At 41.4% G+C, this 20,119-nt stretch overlaps 1 protein-coding gene across 2 annotated transcripts in view; it reads left to right on the forward strand.

Moving 5' to 3' along the window:
- LOC141072858 (neurotrypsin-like) overlaps positions 1-18,298 on the forward strand; it is a 143,918-nt gene extending 125,620 nt beyond the window's left edge. For both annotated transcript variants that reach the window (XM_073560049.1, XM_073560050.1), the window contains exons 12-15: positions 5,202-5,280; positions 7,412-7,534; positions 13,969-14,246; positions 17,764-18,298. In XM_073560049.1, coding sequence (XP_073416150.1) covers positions 5,202-5,280; positions 7,412-7,534; positions 13,969-14,246; positions 17,764-18,074 — 791 coding nt within the window. In that variant the 3' untranslated portion in view covers positions 18,075-18,298. The remainder of the gene's footprint in view (positions 1-5,201; positions 5,281-7,411; positions 7,535-13,968; positions 14,247-17,763) is intronic.
- Positions 18,299-20,119: the final 1,821 nt, after the last annotated feature.

The following is a 20,119-nucleotide window of genomic DNA, read 5'->3' on the forward strand; positions in this document are numbered from 1 at the left end:
ATCTCTCTACCCCATTGTAATTGCATACCTCAGTCCACATATCCCCTTCAACCACCCCTCCTCCTTGTAATGACAGACCTCAGTTAACCCCCTAACATCCCCCTTCTTTGAAATTGCAGACCTCAGATCACATTCGGCGACGTGTAAAAGTTTGGGCACCCCTGGTCAAAATTACTATTATTGTGAACAGTTAAGCAAGTTGAAGATGAAATGATCTCCAAAAGAGCTAAAGGGAAAGATGACACATTTCCTTTGTATTTTAGGCAAAAAAATATATTTCCTCATTCACATTTTAAAAATTACAAAAAAGGAAAATGGGCTGATGCAAACATTTTGGGCACACTGCACGGTTACTACTTAGTAGAACCCCTTTTTGCAAGTATCAGAGTTTGTAAATGCTTTTTGTAGCCAGCCAAGAGTCTTTCAATAAGCGTACTTGTTTGAGGGATTTTCATTCATTCTTCCTTAGAAAACTCTTCCAGTTCTGTGAGATTCCTGGGTCGTCTTGCATGTACTGTTATATTGAGGTCTAGCCACAGATTTTCAATGATGTTCAGATCAGGGGACTGTGAGGACCATTGTAAAACCTTCAGCTTGCAGCTTTTGAATTAGTCTGTGGTGGATTTTGTTGTGTGTTTAGGATCATTATCCATTTGTAGATGCCATTCTCTTTTTAACTTCAGCTTTTTTACAGATGGTGTTATGTTTGCATCAAGAACTTGTTGAAATTTCATTGAATCCATTGTTCTCTCAACCAGTGAAATGTCCCCCATGCCATTGGCTGCAACACAACCCCAAAGCATGATTGATCCATCCCCATGCCTAATGATTGACGAGAAATTATTTTACTGAAATTCTGTACCCTTTTTCTCCGTACATTCCTTTGATTATTGTGGCCAAAGAGTTCTGTTTTTTAATCTCATCAATCCATAGGACAAAATGCATCAGGCTTGTTTAGATGTTCTTTTGCATACTTCTGAAGCTGAATTTTATGTTGACGAAGTAGGGGAGGCTTTTTTCTTATGACTCCTCCATGAAGACCATATTTGTGCAGGTGTCTCTGAACAGCAGAACAATGTACTACAACTACTGATTCTGCTAAATCTTTCTGAACGTCTTTTGCAGTCAAGCGGGGGGTTCTGATTTGCCTCTCTAGCAATCCCACAAGCAGCTCTCACTGAAATGTGGCTAGGTCTTCCAGATTTTATCTTGACCTCCACTGTTCCTGTTAATTGCCATTTCTTAATTATATTTCGAACTGTAGAAAGGGCAACTTATAACGCTTTGCTATCTTCTTATTTCTTTCTCCTGCTTTGTGGGCCTCCACCATTTTAATTTTCGGAGTGCTAGGCAACTGCTTTGAAAAACCCATGGCTGTTGTTTTTTTGGCACAAGATTAGATGAAGCTGGGTTCTTATAAAGCTGGCAAATTTACTTCACCTGGCCTTTCCTATCGATGATAGTGAAACCTTGTGTTACGCTGCGGATGATGGTGCGAGAGTGGACCCTCTGGGCCGTGACGCCGAGCCCTCCCCGAGCGAGCGCACCAAGTGGACCGACCCCTATACAGGGACCGTTAGGGAACAGACTCGGGAAGTTCAAGCGCCACGGCAGCCAGGACCAGGGGTCGGCACAGGAGGGTGAGCAGATGATGAGGAGCAGAGGAAGATCCGGAGAGGAACCAGGAAGACCAGGGTCCAGAAGCTGAGGGAGGTGGAGAAGGACGGGAGAGCATGGCGGGAACCAGGAAGAGGCAAACTGAAAAGGGAAGGAGACACAGGGGTTACCAGGAGGCACAGGCAGGAGTCTCAGGGGGAACACAGGAGACACAGGCGGGAGACACAGGGATTATCAGGAAGAAGAGGTACAAGTCACAAGAGGTTAACCAGCGCGCAAGCTTGCAAGAAACTAGCAGCAGAGAGCGCGGCCTAGACATAAGAGAGGTAACTCAATAATCAGGCGCCTCCACTGAGGGAGGGCGGCCTGAAATACCTGGTGGCGGGCTCTGATAGGTCAGGAGGTTGGTCCGGGTCAGGTCACGCCAGGCGGGTGGCTGACGGCAGAGGCGTGCGGCTTAACCCCCCGGCGCGTGCGCAGAGGCATAGTGCGCGCGGCCGAGGGAAGTGGAGGAGTGCGTCGGGACGCCGGCCGCCGGAAAGTGAGGAGAGCGGGGGGCGCGCGTCCAGGACGCGTCAGAGGAGCGAGTCGGACCAGAAGCGGAGGTGGTGAGTATGGGAGCGGGAGCAGCGTAACGGGGAGCGGTGCTGACACCTTGGTCAAAGTTATCTCAGCACACAAATCGCCAAGATTGCCCAAACCTTTGTATCGGCCCATTTACGTTTTTGTAATCATTAAAATGTAAAATATGTATATATATATTTTTTTGCCTAAAATACCAAGAATTTTAACTGTTTACAATGACAGTAATTTTGACCAGGGGTGCCCAAACTGTGCTGTTCCAATATACACAAAGAGAATAAATGTGTACCTTTTTCTTGACTTTACAAAGGCCCTGCATGGCCGAAACGTTGCTAATTTTACTGTGTGTACACTGGTGTCAATAAAAATATATATTTTTTAATGAAAATACCTACTGCCTTGGATTTTTGGAGTATGTGCATGCCACAGCTATGGCATTTTCATTCACCACCGCTCCTCCAGGTGAAGCTACATTGCAGGGAGATGTGAGCACAGTGCCGGGTTATTGTGAAGCAGCAGGCCGCATACCAAGTTTTGTGCTAACCACATTCCCGATCCCATGGCTTTCCCGATCCCATGGCTTCCCCGCTGCCGTCACCTTCTCTTTATAAGACGCACTGTGTATTTTTTAAAGGTAAGAGGGATTCAGCGAAGGAGATGTCAATTCATACATTTAAAACTCAGCTTTTATTAGCCATATAGAAATTGCTCCAAACACATTTTGGCAATATCGCAGTGCAACAAGGAGAATGCGGGCCATAAGCGTTTCAACAGAAGTCTCAATCATGATATTAGACCATCAACATCTCCTTCGTTGAATCCTTCTTACCTTTGGTGTTCCTGCTGCAGCTGCTCTAGCTTGATTTGCACGAGGCACTCAGTGCTCACCCCCTGGAAGGTGAGCAGACTTTTTAGTTTTTTTATGCACTGTCCTTTTTTCCCCACTTTTTTGGGGAAAAAGTGCATCTTATAAAGCGAAAAATATGGTAAATTAAAAACAATTCATTGCATTTTCTGCAATTAGGTGCTAGCACTCTGCACCTCAAGGGACACCCCCACTGTGGGTAAATTACTAGTTTTTTTGTTAACCTTTTGACACTTTTGCAATTTATAAACACTGAGGCACATTATGCTCCATGGTTTTGGGAGCATTTATTAAACCTCATTCTATGTATTATTTTCCCCTTTACAAGTACACTCCCCTGATGACATCTTAATACTGCCAAATCATCGCATCGGGAGGGATTTTTTTTTCTGGGATAAACTGTAAAAGAGCCACACTTGGGTACTGCCCTTGTTAGGGTGGGAGCATTTACATGGGGCATGATAGGGCAGATAGAAGTGATGATTTAATATTGCCATCCCTGTTGAAACTCTGTGGAATCTGATACCTGAGTGGCTCAAATGGGTGAGATCTCCACTTTTTCTTTTCTTCTTCTGCACTTTATTTGTATTTGTTCTATAATAATGGTAATAATTGATTTGTGTTTAAGGCTAAGGGTCCCGTTACATGTAACAATGTCCCAGCGATCCAACCAACGATCCAACGTGGATGGGATCGCTGGGACATAGTTAGCTGATCGCTGGTGAACTGTCAGATAGACAGACTCACCAGCGATCAGGACCAGCGAGTAAGCTGGTATCCAAGGTAAACAGAGGGTTTCTAAGAGCCGCACGGCTCTTAGAAACCCGCTGTTTACCTTGGAAACCAGCTCCCAGCGTCGCCTATCGTTGGTCTCCCGCTGCCACACGCAGTGATGCGCGCTGGCCAGCGGGAGACCAACGATCAAAAAACGGCCCGGGACGTTCAAGCACGATCAGCGATACCCAGCGGGGGGGGGCTTAATGCGGTATACAAAGGCTCCACAGTATCAGTGTGAAGGTTACAGTATATATAGCCTTATTTTATTATTTTTATCACTAAAGTTATATTTTAAGGTATCTTATCTATGCTGTTTGGATTATATATACCTTGAGAGATTTTTTGGGATCCTGTACAAGATAGCAAGTATCTATGCTACTACATTCAGATGTATGGTCCCTTGTAGAGTTCTAAATCGTCTACAAACAAATATGTTTGCCCTTACTCTATATAGTAATGTCACCCATCCTGGGACCCTTCCAGATATATATGTCAGTCCATCCTGGGCTCCATCCAGGGACATATGTACCACATCCTATGACCCTTCCAGGTCTATATGTTCCCCATCCTGGTCCACTTTCTAGTATATAAGTCCCCCATCCTGGTATATATGTCCCCTTGGACGAACCTCCAGCTGAAATAGGGGCTGCCGTCGGGGGGCCCCCCCTCCAGCATGGGCCCAGTTGAACCTTCTGTGACCGCGATTGTTATGCCCTTGCCAAGGCCATATCAGAATACCAATGCACTAACAGGATGCAGCAGGCCCCCATGATAGAGGCAGGGGCAGCACAGGTACAAAATACTGATGAAACAGTCACTCACAAACCTACCAAATCATGGAGGGGGTGGTTGTTTAGTATTAAAAATAAACATAGATGAGGTTTGCATAGGGTGCCAGTGTGATGCACAGTTTCTGGTTTTACAGACACTTCGCTATTGGTGACATCCATACTATTATATCAGTTGGGCTGTCCAGCACCATATAAGTGCACCCTACGAGGACAGAAATCCCAATTCACACAGCTGACACTAAAGGGCCAGGCTGCATCCTGCACAAAAATGGAAAAATGTACAATAAAAAGATAAAAATGATGTATAAAATATATGATATTGGTTGATATTTTGGCAAAAAAAATCCGCAAGTTCACAACCCAATTGAAAGATCCCCATTATCTTGTGAGTCCTTACACATTATAATAAAAAATGGCTCACAGAAGGACATAAATTAAAAAAAGAGATCTAATTTGTATAATTTTTTGACATGTCATTTAGTAATTAACATCTGGTCTCCTAAAACAGAGGCGGATATACAAAGACAATCACATATGTGTAAATAGATATGTCTTTATTTACTTACTAGATGGTGCACCTACCAAGTGTGGCATAAGTCACGTGTCTCGGAGAAAGAAGAGAATTGTCGGTGGAACCAAATCCATAAGGTATTAAATTCAACCTCTGGGCATAGCTGCTGCCTTTTGATTTTTTACAGGAGTTGAATAATTGTTTGCCTCTTTCACCCCTCTTGAAACGTCTGACACTTGCCAAAAAGAATGTGTCTAAAAACATCTGCACGTTTACATAATGGATACAGCGCTTGTGTTCAGTGGATAAATAGCTCTCATTTCTCACCAAACATGGTCAAGACGAAGACCGTGCCGAGATGTTATGGCTGAATGATACATTCATTGATTTCTTATCAGCTGCTTTCATTTGAAGATATGTATTAAATAATGAAAAGCATTGTAACTGATCACTTTAGAAAATTAGATTAGATTTTGAATTGCCTTGGTGACATTGGTAGACACATACAGAAAAGGGCCATTGTTCAAGAACACTATATGGGCCCCTTTGCCGAAAAATGGTCCAAAAAATGCGAAATTGCATCTGCTTTGGAGGTAGAAATGAGCCCCTTTACCCCTTGTGAGGCCAATGATATGTCTGCCCCTGCTTGGTGACATTTACTTTTTTTCTTTACAGTCTTAAGTTAAATGTTGGTTGGAATATTTTTGTGTATTTGTAGCTATATATATATATATATATATATATATATATATATATATATATATATGTGTATATATATATATATATATATATATAAAGCGCCAAAAGGCAATGAGGGAAAATGCATTATTCCTGTTTAATGTACACACAGTGTAAAAAGATGTGCCAAAATTGGCACAGCAGCACATGCTTTATGTCTCGTGGTTGACATGTTAAACATTTTTCTAAACTTTTCACCATATATTAATTGCCTTAGTTTTTATCAATATTTTGAACAAAAAATTAGCAGCGCATGGTATTGTATTTTAAGCCATGCCCACACTCTGCTTTTCTCTAAGCAATGCCCACACCCTGCTTTCCTCTAAGGCATGCCCACACCCTGCTTTCCTCTAAGGCATGCCCACACCCTGCTTTCCTCTGAGTCTAAGCCATGCCCATTCCCTGCTTTCCTCTAAGCCATGCCCACACCCTATTTTCCTCTGAGTCTAAGCCATGCCCACACCCTTCTTTCCTCTAAGCCATGCCCACACCCTGCTTTCCTCTAAGGCATGCCTATACTCTGCTTTCCTCTAAGCCATGCCCACACACTGCTTTCCTCTAAGCCATGCCCACACCCTTCTTTCCTCTAAGTCATGCATATACCCTGCTTTCCTCTAAGCCATGCCCACACCCTGCTTTCTTCTAAGCCATACCTACTCCCTGCTTTCCTCTAAGCCATGCCCACGCCTGCTTTCCTCTAAGCCATTCCCACTCCCTGCTTTCCTCTAAGCCATGCCCATATCCTGCTTTCCTCTAAGCCATGCCCACTCCCTGCTTTCCTTTAAGCCATGCCCACACCCTGCTTTCCTCTAAGCCATGCCCACACCCTGCTTTCCTCTAAGCCATGCCCACACCCTGCTTTCCTCTAAGCCATGCCAACACCCTACTTTCCTCTAAGCCATGCCCATACCCTGCTTTCCTCTAAAAAATTTAGCGCATGTTATTGTATTTTAAGCCATGCCCACACCCTGCTTTCCTCTAAGCCATGCCCACACCCTGCTTTCCTCTAAGCCATGCCTACACCCTGCTTTCCTCTAAGCCAGGGTTCCCCAACGCCAGTCCTCAAGGCCCACCAACAGGTCATGTTTTCAGGATTTTCTTAGTATTGCTCAGGTGATAATTCCATCACCTGTGCAATACAAAGGAAATCCTGAAAACATGACCTGCTGGTGGGCCTTGAGGTCTGGAGTTGGGGAACACTGCTCTAAGCCATGCTACTTTCCTCTAAGCCATTCCCATTCCCTGCTTTCCTCTAAGCCATGCCCATACCCTGCTTTCCTCTAAGCCATGCCCACACCTTGCTTTCCTCTAAGCCATGCCAACACCCTACTTTCCTCTAAGCCATGCCCAATTGTCTAATGTCTACAATATATCTAAAACATGGTGCAAGTCATGAACTCTGGTTTTTCACTGCAAAGCAGCTAGAATTCTAGAAGGTAGAAGGTATTGATACATTTTGTTCCTATCTAATGTTATTAAAATATACCAAATAAAATTATAGGTTAATGTATTTAATATTTCTTTCCACAGGGGTGGATGGCCATGGCAGTCCTCACTGCGCCTTAAGGGATTCCACAAAGAGACACGTCTGTTATGTGGAGCTACACTAATAAGCAGCTGCTGGGCTCTAACAGCCGCTCACTGTTTCAAAAGGTTAGAAAGATGTGCCACTGTTTAGTCTACAAGCAAAATAGGCTTGTGCCAAAGTTCAGCAAAATTATGGAGCTCATTGCCTTCATAAGGTCCGAAGAAGGCACTGGTTCAGTGCAGAAACATGCAGCCTTGGATTTTTTTTTTCTTCATCACTATTTTTATCTTTTGGAAATAGCATTCCTTTTAATGCTATTCCCCAATTTTACACTATTTTATCTACTCGCATAATGTCTATGTCATGCAGTTGTGTAATTCTACAAAAATAGTGCCAGGATTATAAATAGTGTCATAACTAGAGTCCAATGGGGCCTGATGCAAGATTTGGGCTTGAGGCGTATGAGAATACGCCTCATTCTACTTAATGTGCTTCTGATTAGGTGTTCACCTGAACAAAAATCTTATTTATCGAAGGAAAGTATAAAAAAACCCTGCTGTGGTGTTCACAATCCTCTTGCAATAGGACAAGCTGGATGGCAAAATAAGTGCTAGTAATATCCCAAAAGTAATAGAAATGAAAAAATAACTTTTAACCATGCCAAAGGAGTTGAAAAGAAAAAAGTATTGATTTAGGAAAATAAGGGCTCAATTCTGGCTTTACTAGCAGAACAAGTGAGCGTCATGTTGCCTCCATCCTTAAAATTTCTAAGACAGCAGTCCACTCCAACAAGGTCAAGCATCAGACATTGGGGACAGCAAAGCTACAGACCGGTAGAGAGTGAAAATGACCCTCCATTGACCGGGATGACCGTCATCTTATTCAAATGTCACTCAGCAACCGCAATATGACATCAAGTGACCTACAAAATGAATGGCAAATGGCAGCTGGGGTTAACTGCACAGCAAGAACAGTTCGTAACAGGCCCTAAAGGCAGGGCTCAAGACTTGTAAAGGTAGAAAAAGCCTTTCATCATTGAGAAGCAAAGGAGAGCCAGGCTGAAGTTTGCCAAAGACCATAAGGATTGGAACATAGAGGACTGGAGTAAAGTCAACTTCTCTGATGAGTCTAATTTTCAGCTTTGCCCAACACCTGTGGTCGTCTAATGGTTAGACGGAGACCTGGAGAGGCGTACAAGGCACAGTGTCTTGCACCTATTGTGGAGGATCGGTGATGATCTGGGGATGCTTCAGCAAGGCTGGAATCTTTGCGAAGGACGTATGAATCAAGTCTCATGCAAGGTTATCCTGGAAAAACAGTTGATTGCTTCTGCTCAGGCAATGTTCCCCAACTCTGAGGACTGGATTTTCCAGCAGGACAATGCACCATGCCACACAGCTAGGTCAGTCAATGTGTGGATGAAGGACCACCGCATCAAATCCCTGTCATGGCCAGCCCAAACTTCAGACCTGAACCCCATTGAAAACCTCTGGAATGTAATCAAGAGGAAGATGGATAGTCACAAGCCATCAAACAAAGAAGAACTGCTTAAATTTTTGTACCAGGAGTGGCATAAGGTCACCCAAAAGCAGTGTGAGTGAAAGACTGGTGGAAAGCATGCCAAGACGCAAGAAAGCTGTGATTAAAAATCATGGTTATTCCACAAAATATTGATTTCTGAACTCTTCCTGAGTTAAAACATTAGTATTGCTGTTTCTAAATGATTATGAACTTGTTTTCATAGCATTATTTGAGGTCTGCAAGCGCTGCATGTTTTTGTTATTTTGACCATTTCTCATTTTCTGAAAATAAATACAAAATGTATTGCTTGGAAATTCGGAGACATGTTGTCAGAAGTTTATAGACGGAAAGAACAATTTACATTTACTCAAAAATATACCTATAAAGAGAAAAATCAGACAAACTGGACATTTGAAAGTGGTCTCTTAATTTTTGCCAGAGCTGTATATGTCCGTCATCCTGTTATAAATGTATGCCCTCCATCCTGGTATATATGTCGCTCATCTTGGCCCCATCCTGGTATATGTATATGTCCTCTATCTTGGTATATATGTTCCCTTTCCTGACCAAATCCTGGTATGCATTGCCCCCATCCTGATATATACAGTCATGACCTAAAATGTTGGCACCCTTGAAAATGTTCCAGAAAATGAAGTATTTCTCCCAAAAAATTATTGCAATTACACATGTTTTGTTAAACACGTTTTTTCCTTTGTGCTTATGGGAACAACACAAAAAACAGAGGAAAAAGGCAATTTGGCACAAAAACCAGAAACATGGAGCTGACAAAATTGTTGGCACCTTTTTAAAATTGTAGGTAAAAACTTTGTTTCAAGCATGTGATGCTCATATAAACTTGCCTGTGACAAGTAGCAGGTGTGGGCAATATGAAGAGAACACCTGAAACCAGACAAAATGGGAAGAAGTTGACTCAATATTTGTAGTGTGTGTGACACACCAGTTATGGAGAAACAAAAGAAGAAAAGAAAACTCAGTTGACAACTAAAATTGTTAAAAAATATCAATAATCTCAAAGTTACAAGTCCATCTCCAGAGATCTTGATGTTCCTTTGTTCACAGTACGCAACATGATCAAGAAGTTTACAACCCATGGTACTGTAGCTAATCTCTCTGGAAGTGGATGGCAGAGAAAAATTGATGAAAGTTTGCAACGCATGATAGTCTGGATGATGGATTAGCAGCCCCAGTCAAGTTCCAAAGAAATTCAAACTGTCCTGCAGGTTTAGGGCTCTACACGGCTGACGCACATGCGTGAAGTACAACTCATTGGGATTACAGCGTGGCTGCGCATCCAGTATGATCACTTCCAGAACACAATATGCATTCCATGGCTGCTTCCTGCACGCGCCTGAACGTCGCCATGCCTTCCGGGTACCTCTGGTTTCCCTTGATTACTGCTGAAGCTTATCTGGTAATCAAATTACTTTCCTATATATACGTTTAAACAAGCCCTCAAGCAACTATAACTTCCCTGATGAAGCCACCCTTTTGAGTGGCGATACTCATACTACTGGTCGCTAGCATGGGTGATACTTTATTCATTATATCAGTTCTTACCGTCATCCTTACTCTGCCAGCAGCATAGACAGGACAGGTGACTATGCGACTCCTCTTGTGACGCCTTGGTCTGCAATATACGTGATATTCTTTGCTTATACTTTATATGTAGTGATGAGCGAGTATACTCGTTGCTCAGGTTTTCCCGAGCATGCTTGGGTGTCCTCCGAGTATTTTGACATGCTTGGAGATTTAGTTTTTGTCAAAGTAGCTGCATGATTTGCGGCTGCTAGATAGGCTGAATACATGTGTGGAATGCCTGTTTGTTAGGGAATCCCCACATGTATTCAGCCTGTCCAGCAGCCGTAAATTATGCAGTTACTTCGACAAAAATTAAATCTCCTGGCACGCCAAAATACTCGGAGGACACCCGAGCAACGAGTATACTTGTGCACTTTATTGTCTCTAAAGCTTATTCATGTATTTTGCACATTATTGCTTATTTGCACATTGGCCTTAGTTGTCTTTTTGCAAATATTACAGTACTATTGGTCATTTGTACTTGAATATTTGAGATTTCCTCTTTATCTAGCTGGCTCTAATTTCCTATGCCATACTTATAATCTTCTGTGATCCAATTTAGGTTGTGACTTAAGACGCTACACTGTCGGGTCCCTAGCATACTGCTTCGTGTTATGCTTTTTAATTGTTTTTACTTTGTTGTTTGGCTTGTTGTTAATAAAATTACTCCTTTTTTCATTCATTTGGTGATCACTGTCTTATACATAGTGCCCTTTTTCCTTATTTTGTTGTTCTTGTTCCTTGCCTGCACTATGTGACATGCAGATTCCTGTTATATATCTTATGGTGGTGCTCTCTTGCGTTAGTTCTCAATCAGGGTGCATCAGTGTCGGCGCAAACTACCCGTCGACATTTGAATGAAATGACGCACTATGGTAGGAGATCCAGGAGGACCCCACTGCTAACACATAGACATAAAAAAGCTAGTTTGCAGTTTGCCAAATTGTACGTGAGTAAGCAAAAATCCTTCTGGGAAAGAGTCTTGTAGACAGATCAGACAGAGATTGATGTGCTTTACAAAAAAGCTCTTTCTACTGTTTACTGAATATGTAATGAGGCAAACAAAGATAATAACACAGTACCTACAGTCAAATACGGTGGAGGTTCAAAGATGTTTTTGAGTTGTTTTGCTGCCTCTGGCACTGGATATCATGACTGTGTAAAAGGCATCATGACATCTGAAGGTTACCAAAGGAATTTGGGTCACAATGTGGTGCTCAGGGTCAGAAAGCTGGGTTTGCATCCCAGGTCATGAGTCCACCAGCAGGACAGTGACACCAAATGTACTTCAAAAAGCACCCAGAAATGGATGGACAAAAAGCGCCAGAGATTTCAGAAGTACCCAGAAATTATTCCAGATCTAAATCCCATTGAACACCTGTGGAGAGATCTTAAGATGGCTGTTGGGGGAAGGTACCCTTCAAATATGAGAAACCTGGAGCAGTTTGCAAAAGAAGAGTGGTCCAAAATTCCAGGAGAGGTGTAAGAAGCTTGTTGATGGTTATAGGAAGCGATTGATTGCAGTTATTTTTTCCAAAGGGTGTAAATAGCCAAATATCAACGTTAGGGTGCCAACAATTTTGTCATGCCCATATTTGGAGTTTTTTGTGAAATTATGTCCAATTTGCCTTTTTTTCATTTTTTTGTGTTCCAATAAACATAAAGGAAATAAACATGTGTATAAAAAACATGTGCAAGTGCAATAACCTTCTTGGAGAAATACTTCATTTTCTGGAACAATATCAAGGGTGCTAACACTTTCGGCCATTACTGTATGTCCCTTATCCTGGACCCCATCCTGGTGTGTATGTATGTATGTGTATATATATATATATATATATATATATATATATATATATATATATACCCTATCCTGGTATCTATGTCACTTATCCCATCCTGGTATATATATCCCCCATCCTGGTATATATGTCCCTTATCCTGATGCTGTTCTTTAATGCATAGAAAAAAATAAATGATTCTACTCCTGCTCCCATGTCACGCGGTGTCCTCTTCTGAAGCTGGCAGCTGACTTCAGTGTGCAACAGACTGTCATGTGCCCCCAGTCACGTGCACGCCGACGTCAGTTGCTGACCACATGAGTTTGCTACAAACAGAAAAACCTGACCAGCACATCCCAACTAGTGTGAATAGGTGCCAGCTAACATAATTTTTTTCTGTTTCTAGCAAACTCAAGTGACATGTGCAGTCCCACGCCCAATCCCAGCAGATTCAGGTGGTTTTAACTAGCTGGTTACTTCCTTCCCCATCTATAATATAACCGGCTAAGCGTCACTCTGTTCGATGCCTTTATAGACTGCGCAAGCGCGACGCGCCTGCGCAGTCTGGCTCCAGACAGAATGAGGCAGCGCGGTGAGGAGTGTGTATGGCGTTGGAGATAGCGGTATGCATACACACTGCATACTGCTATGTCCGGAACCATACTTACATACTTACCTGACCGGGAGGAGCGTTGCCGCGGCACTTCTCTTCGGCCGGAGACCGGGGCAGGAGTGCGGCCGGAATCGCGCATGCGCATAACGCGATCCGGCGCCATTTTACTGATTCTATGTGCTAAGTTCTTTCTTTTTACTGTAAATTTTCCTATAGCAATGTTGGATTTTGAATGTTCCCAAATTCCACATGTACATAATATAGCACTTAACCAATGTTCTCTGGCAGTAATTTTTCTAGATTTACCATTCTAAACAATCCAGAGTGCAGCTTTGTATTTTCTTAGAATTGTTATGTTAGCTGGCAGCCAATTCACACTAGTTGGGCTGTGCTGGTTAGTTTTTTCTGTTTCTAGAGTATAGACTGATTCATCATGGGTACAAAAATATGCTTTTAAGACCTATCAGAAAACAAAAGGATCAGGATTACAGCATAGGTAGTGTTCTGAAACCTTTCTTTAAGCCAGCATTAATTTATTTTAGCAATATTTCCTATAGTTGCCTTTCTTCCTCACACGCATTAATGAGCATTGGGCACTGATGACTTTGTCGCTGGCTGTCCTTCCTTGAATCACTTTTGGTAGGCACTAGCCACTCCATGCCAGGAACTTTCCACAAGACCTGCCATTTGGCCATCAATTTTTCGCATTGTCAGAGATGCTAAAAACGTTCTGCTTTCCTGAATATAATTCTGTTATTCGCTTTTTCTGACTCTGACTTACCGTAATTGTTAATGCCAAACATCGAGATGCTAGTACAAACAAAGCATGAATACTAGCTCTGCCTTTAGCCTTATCGATTTTTCATGCTATAATCAGATACAAAAAATGAGACTTAGAATCTGTCACATCATAAATCAACGTACATAGCTACCTACTATATTACCTAAGAATATTTACTCATTACGTGTAGCCAATGCAAGTGTTTCTAAAGATATCATCCTGTAGTATTACATACATTGTTCCTTTTTATATTCGGTTTTCTAGATTTGGTGACAAGCCTCATAAATACTCACTTAGAGTTGGTGATTACCACACTGGAGTGGAAGATGATTTTGAGCGTGAGTTGCCAGTGCAGAAGATCGTTGTAAATAAGAAATACCACGCCGGCAGCAATGACAATGACATTGCATTGGTCAGATTAAAGGGAAAGGAAGGTCATTGCATGTCATTTACCTACCATGTCCTGCCAATATGTCTTCCGGAAAGGAAGGAGTCATTTGTACACAAGAAGCCATGCTTCATTTCTGGCTGGGGAGACACAGGTATTTCAATCTCCTGTATTATTATATTATACCTATACCTAAATGTTACTGTATAATATTACTGTATATTACCTGATTGCTGGAATGTACAGTAAATACTGTACATCTCATAACCAGTAAATTGAATTCTTGACAATGTCCACTATGGTACAAATTTAGAAGCGTTTATGAAAATTGGGTCAAAAGCTACAGTACTTTGTTTGTGTCTAGCTACTAGTCACAATTTTTTGGGTAGTTTGGTCATTATTTTGTGTGCAACCTAATTACCAAACTTACTGAATGAACATTCATGCTAGATAGTGTGATGCTAGTTACTATTAACAGACAGACCATGAGGCATAAGAGTCAGATGTTCCGGGGTCAATACCAAGAGAGTACGTAGATAACCAAGGGACCTGACGAAGGCATTAGTCAGTTCACAGTCCAGGTTCAATAATAAGAGATAGCGGATCAAAAGCCAAAGGACAAGACAAAGGGATAGTCAGAACACGGTCCAAAACGTCAGGCAGCATAAGATCAGAACTCAGAGCAACAGAATCAGGCTAATACTCACCAAAAAGCACAAACTACACCTGGCAGGGATCGGGGGCAGACAGCTCAGTTAAGTAGCTGGGCAATCACCAGAACACCAAACACCTGGAGAAAGTCCCGCACCTCCCAGTCACAGATTGGAGAGCTGAGCTGTCAACCAAGGCACCGACAGCTCAGCTAGTCCATCATAGGATTGGACAGACAAGCTGTCAATCAAGACACAGACAACTCAGCAAGACAGTTTCCATAGAACAGCATAGCAATCACTAGTGGAGGAATCGTGACAGATAGCCCACTATTTCATACTCAAATTAGCTTTAGTTGTCTAAATAGGGTACCTGGAAAAAATTCCCCATTTTTCCTCCCAGGCAATCCTCCACTCTTTCCCCAAATTAATCAAAAGAAAACATTGAAATCAGGGAACTGATAGCGCAGTGAAAGCTCAAAATTTTTTGTAGAACTATCCCTTCTGGTAATTTTGAGCATTTCTGTATTCTCATACCTTAGCCATGCAGTCCCTGATGTAAACCCTAATGCGGTTATTTTATCCAGGATGCCACTAGATCTTGCCTTTAATTGTCAAGAGACTGAGGAGACAATAGGTCCAAGATTTTTCAACTTGTCCAATCTCTAGCTATACTTCAAGGCTATAGCCAATGTTTTGACATTTTGGAAAAACGGTCGCTAGTCTTTTAAAATAACGAATGCTATTATACTAACCTAGCCTCCCTAGCAATGGGATTCATGATCCCAGTAGTAGATCACATGACGGCTGTGACCATTTATTGGCTGCAGTCAAGTAAATGAACACTTGAAGCGCAACAGAAAAGTCAGGTTTGGATCGTTTGCAAAGAGACTAGGTGAGAAATATTGTGTACGTTTTACAATACGGGCAGCCATTTTTAAAAACGTCTGAATAGTGGCTAACCCCTTTAAGAAATAAACTATTATTTGTGATCCCTTTTGTACGGTTAAGTTAAAAAAATACTGTTCCCTTTTGTAGACCCCACTTGTTGGAGATGAAAATAGCAACAAGGAATATCAGAACATATTTATTGGTCCTGCCCAGTCATTCAAACCTAGCCTTTATAATACAGTGTGCTCAGCTTTGTAACTCCTACCCTGAAATTTGCACCATTATCCTTTTTCGAAATATCAGTTTCCTGTTTAAAAATACTTTACTGAGACACGTCCTTCAACCCACGAGATAAGTAATATCTTCTACAGCAGAGGAATTTATTGATAGCTTACATGCAATGGAACAATGTTTGGTTCATGTTGATGATTCCAGTGGCAAATTCATACAGACCTGTTATTATTGAATGACATTAAACAGTTCAAGTAGAAGAGTAGATAAGTGTCAGATAAATCAAGATAACTGGGACCTTATGGAATTTTATGGAATTAATTTTATGGAATTAAGGCCTTTTTTGCTGTCTTTTTTTCTTTCTTTAAGTTTTCGTGTCAATTTAAAGTTAAATCAGGGATATCTGCTATCACAATTCACATAACTGCTTATTATACGGTCTTGGCCGTTCTAAAGGGACTTGTTTAAAATGAAAAGAGAAGTCCAGTGATATTTTTGAATTCATACTCACTAGTCACCCAATATATATAATTCAATCAAGATTCTTTCTCCTGTGATGGTTCATTGAATCTCATGGTGACCCCTTTAAAATTACATGTTCTTATGTTCTTTCAATTGGGACACCATCTCAAGTCATCAGAGGTTCCTGTATAATGAAATTACATGGACTGGACTACTGAAGTTTTTCACAGAGAGAAAGTCAGAAACACTTATCACAGTTATGGATAATGAGTACACAGCTCTTGTCATAAGCTATAAGACAGGTTTATCCTCCATGATTGTACATTTATAATCAAGCAACTTATTTAAGAGAAGATAGAGAAAAGAATACTCAAAGTGTTACCACAGCAAGCAGAGATTTTACTGGCCATAGCTGACCATGTGATGCAGTGCTGATTTATTATGGCGTTTATGGCAGAACATAGAGGACAAAATGTAAGGTGAAGTCTGGTTATAGAGACAAAGATAAGGTTGAACTGCATATACAGTACATACATGTTATTATTATTATTATTATTATTATTATTATTATTATACATTTATATAGCGCCTTTTATTCCATGGCGCTTTACATATGAAAAGGGGAAATATAGACAAGTACAATAAACATGCGTAAGACAAGGGATACACAAGTACAGAAGGAGAGAGGACCCTGCCCGCGAGGGCTCACTGTCTACAGGGAAGAGTGAGGATACACTAGGAGACAGTAGAGCTGGTTGTGCGGTGGTTCAGTAGACTGAGGATCATTGCAGACTGTAGGCTTGTCGGAAGAGGTGGGTCTTCAGGTTCTTCTTGAAGGTTTCCGTTGTTGGTGAGAGTCTGATGTGTTGCTGCAGCGAGTTCCAGAGTATGGGGGAAGCACGGGAGAAGTCTTGTATGCGGTTGTGGGAAGAACAGATAAGTGGGGAGTAGAGAAGGAGATCTTGAGAGGATCGAAGGCTGCGTGCGGGTAGGTACCAGGAAACCATGTCACAGATGTATGGAGGAGACAGGTTGTGGATGGCTCTGTATGTCATGGTTAGGGTTTTGAACTGGAGCCTCTGGGCAATAGGAGCCAGTGAAGGGCCTGGCATAGGGAGGAGGCTGGGGAATAGCGTATACATGTCACTGCATTTAGATTTTTTTCCCATTTTTTTTTTAAATTCCCTGTATGTTAAGATGAAAAAGCAATAGCTCTTGGAAGAAGGGGAGCTGAAAATGAAAGCAAAAATTGGCCTCAGTGGAAAGGGGTTAATATAATTGCAGTTTTACCATTCTTCATTTCATATGCCTAATTGCTGTATTTTTGATTCACGAAAAAGATGTAGGTATTTTTGGCCATTTATTGCTTTTCCCATGCAACAAGCTCTCTTCAAAAAGTTAAATATATCTTCTTCTAATTTTAATTTCTTTTGACAGGTACTTCCTATTCGAAGACTCTTCTGGAAGGCGCAGTTCCCATTCTTCCCAAGGAGAAATGTATATTTCGTTATAAGGGGAAATTTACTAATCGAATGATCTGTGCCGGAAATTTATCTGAAGACAATAGAGTAGATAGTTGTCAAGGAGACAGTGGCGGTCCTCTCATGTGCCAAAATGACCATGGACAATGGATAATAGTAGGAATAACTTCTTGGGGCTACGGGTGTGGACGAAAGGACTCTCCTGGAGTATATACCAAAGTTAGCAGGTTTATCCCTTGGATTAAAAGAGTTACGAAGCTGAAATAAGCTAAAAACTAAATAATCTTCATTCATTGTTATTTACCTGACTCATGTTGACAACTATGAACTTTTTACCATGAGATTCATCTTGGAACAATATGTGCTCTACAACATGCCTTAATTCCATGTATAGCCTTTGATGTAAAAAAAAGCTGTGAAATGTAAATGTTTTGTCCTTGTCACTGTAACAACAGTATTGTGTATAGAAATATATAATTTCATTTCATGTTTATTGTCGCCATATGATTTCCACTGTGAACATGCAGACATATTACTGACAACAGGGTGTATCGTAGGTTTGCAATGTGGACAGCAAATAATTTAAAACAAATTCTATGCCAGTTTTCTAGTTCTAGTCTACTTAAAGGGAACCCAACAGGTGATACAGTGGCAGTGGCTGTATGAGTTCAGCAATGTATGTTTGAAAGTTGCTTGGTACTGAGTCGCATGGGAGACTAGTTGAAGAGGTAGGTGCCTGTGTCTTATCTCCTCCCACTGCCATTGACTGAAAGGTCTCTCCCTGCCTGCGTGTATAGGGAGAGACTCATCACTCAAGGGGAGCAGATGGGGGGAACCAGCCAGTAACAGAAACATACATGGCTAAAAGGATATAGCCAGTGCCAGATACATGCTCACTGTAGTTCAGACAGCAAGCATCTCGTGTCAGGCTCACTTTAATTTTAAGAGCTCTTTAGCTTAACCCCTTGATGACCAGAGGTATTTCCGTTTTTGCGTTTTCATTTTTTGCTCCCCTTCTTCCCAGAGCCATAACGTTTTTATTTTTTGGTCAATATGGCCATGTGAGGGCTTGTTTTTTGCGGGACAAGTTGTACTTTTGAACGACATTATGGGTTTTAACCTCTTTACGACCTTCGCCGTACTAGTACTGCTCTGCGGGAGGTGCGTTCGTGCACAGAGCAATACAATTGCTCTGTGCACGAACGCACCTCCCGCAGAGCAGTACTAGTACGGCGGCACGATCGCGCTGCCTCAAACTGAGCTTTTCAGTTTTTGAATTTCCACAAAAAATTAAAATAACCAATAAATTTCGTTCAACTTCACAATTGTGTCCCACTTGTTGATTCTTCACCAAAAATTTACGTTTGGTATCTTTATGTTTAAAGCATGATATGTGGGAAAAGGTTGAAAAGTTCCAGGGGTCCGAATACTTTCACAAGGCACTGTATTTGGTATCACCGCGTCCATAACGCTGCTCTATAAAACTGTCCGACTAGTCAACCCCTTAAGAGAACTCCGCAAAAAGAAAACACGAGGAAAAAAACAGTGCTTTATCATCATACCGCGGAACAAATAGTGCAATAAAACGCAATCAAAAAGACAGAGGTAAATAAAAATGGTACTGCTGACAACGGCATTTTGTCCTGCAAAAAACAAGCTGCCATACAGCTCCATCAACAGAAAAATAAAAAAGTTATAGCTCTCAGACTAAAGCGATGCAAAATTAATTATTTTTTCTATAACATAGTTTTTATTGTGTGAAAGGCCAAAACATAAATATAAATGAGGTATTGCTGTAATCGTACTGACCCGAAGAATAAAGCTGCCTTACCAATTTTACCACATGCAGAATGGTATAAAAAAATACCATTTTGTTCATTCTGTCTCTTAAAAATTGTAATAGAAAGCGATCAAAAAATGTCATGTGCCCGAAAATGGTACCAATAGAAGCGTCAGCTCCTCCTGCAAAAAACAAGCCCTCACTTGACTCTGCTGACCAAAATATAAACAAAAATTATAACTCTCAAAATATGGTGATGCAAAAACTAGTTTTTGCCATAAAAAGCATCTTTTGGTGTTTGACAACAGCCAAACGTAAAAACCCGATATAACTCTGGTATCGCTGTAATTGCATCGACCTGAAGAATAAAGTTGCCTAATCACTTTAACTTGTATGATAGGAACGGCATAAAAAATGAATAAAACTAATTTTTCACATGTTGTTGAATTTTTTCATTCTGCCTCCCAAAGATCGCAGTAAGGCTTGGCGCACATTTATTCTGCGCTGAGTGCTTACATCGGGGTTTCCATGT

This window comes from Dendrobates tinctorius, unplaced genomic scaffold (assembly GCF_039654945.1).
Source record: "Dendrobates tinctorius isolate UK_male_01 unplaced genomic scaffold, ASM3965494v1 ptg000292l, whole genome shotgun sequence".
Classification (NCBI taxonomy): domain Eukaryota; kingdom Metazoa; phylum Chordata; class Amphibia; order Anura; family Dendrobatidae; genus Dendrobates; species Dendrobates tinctorius.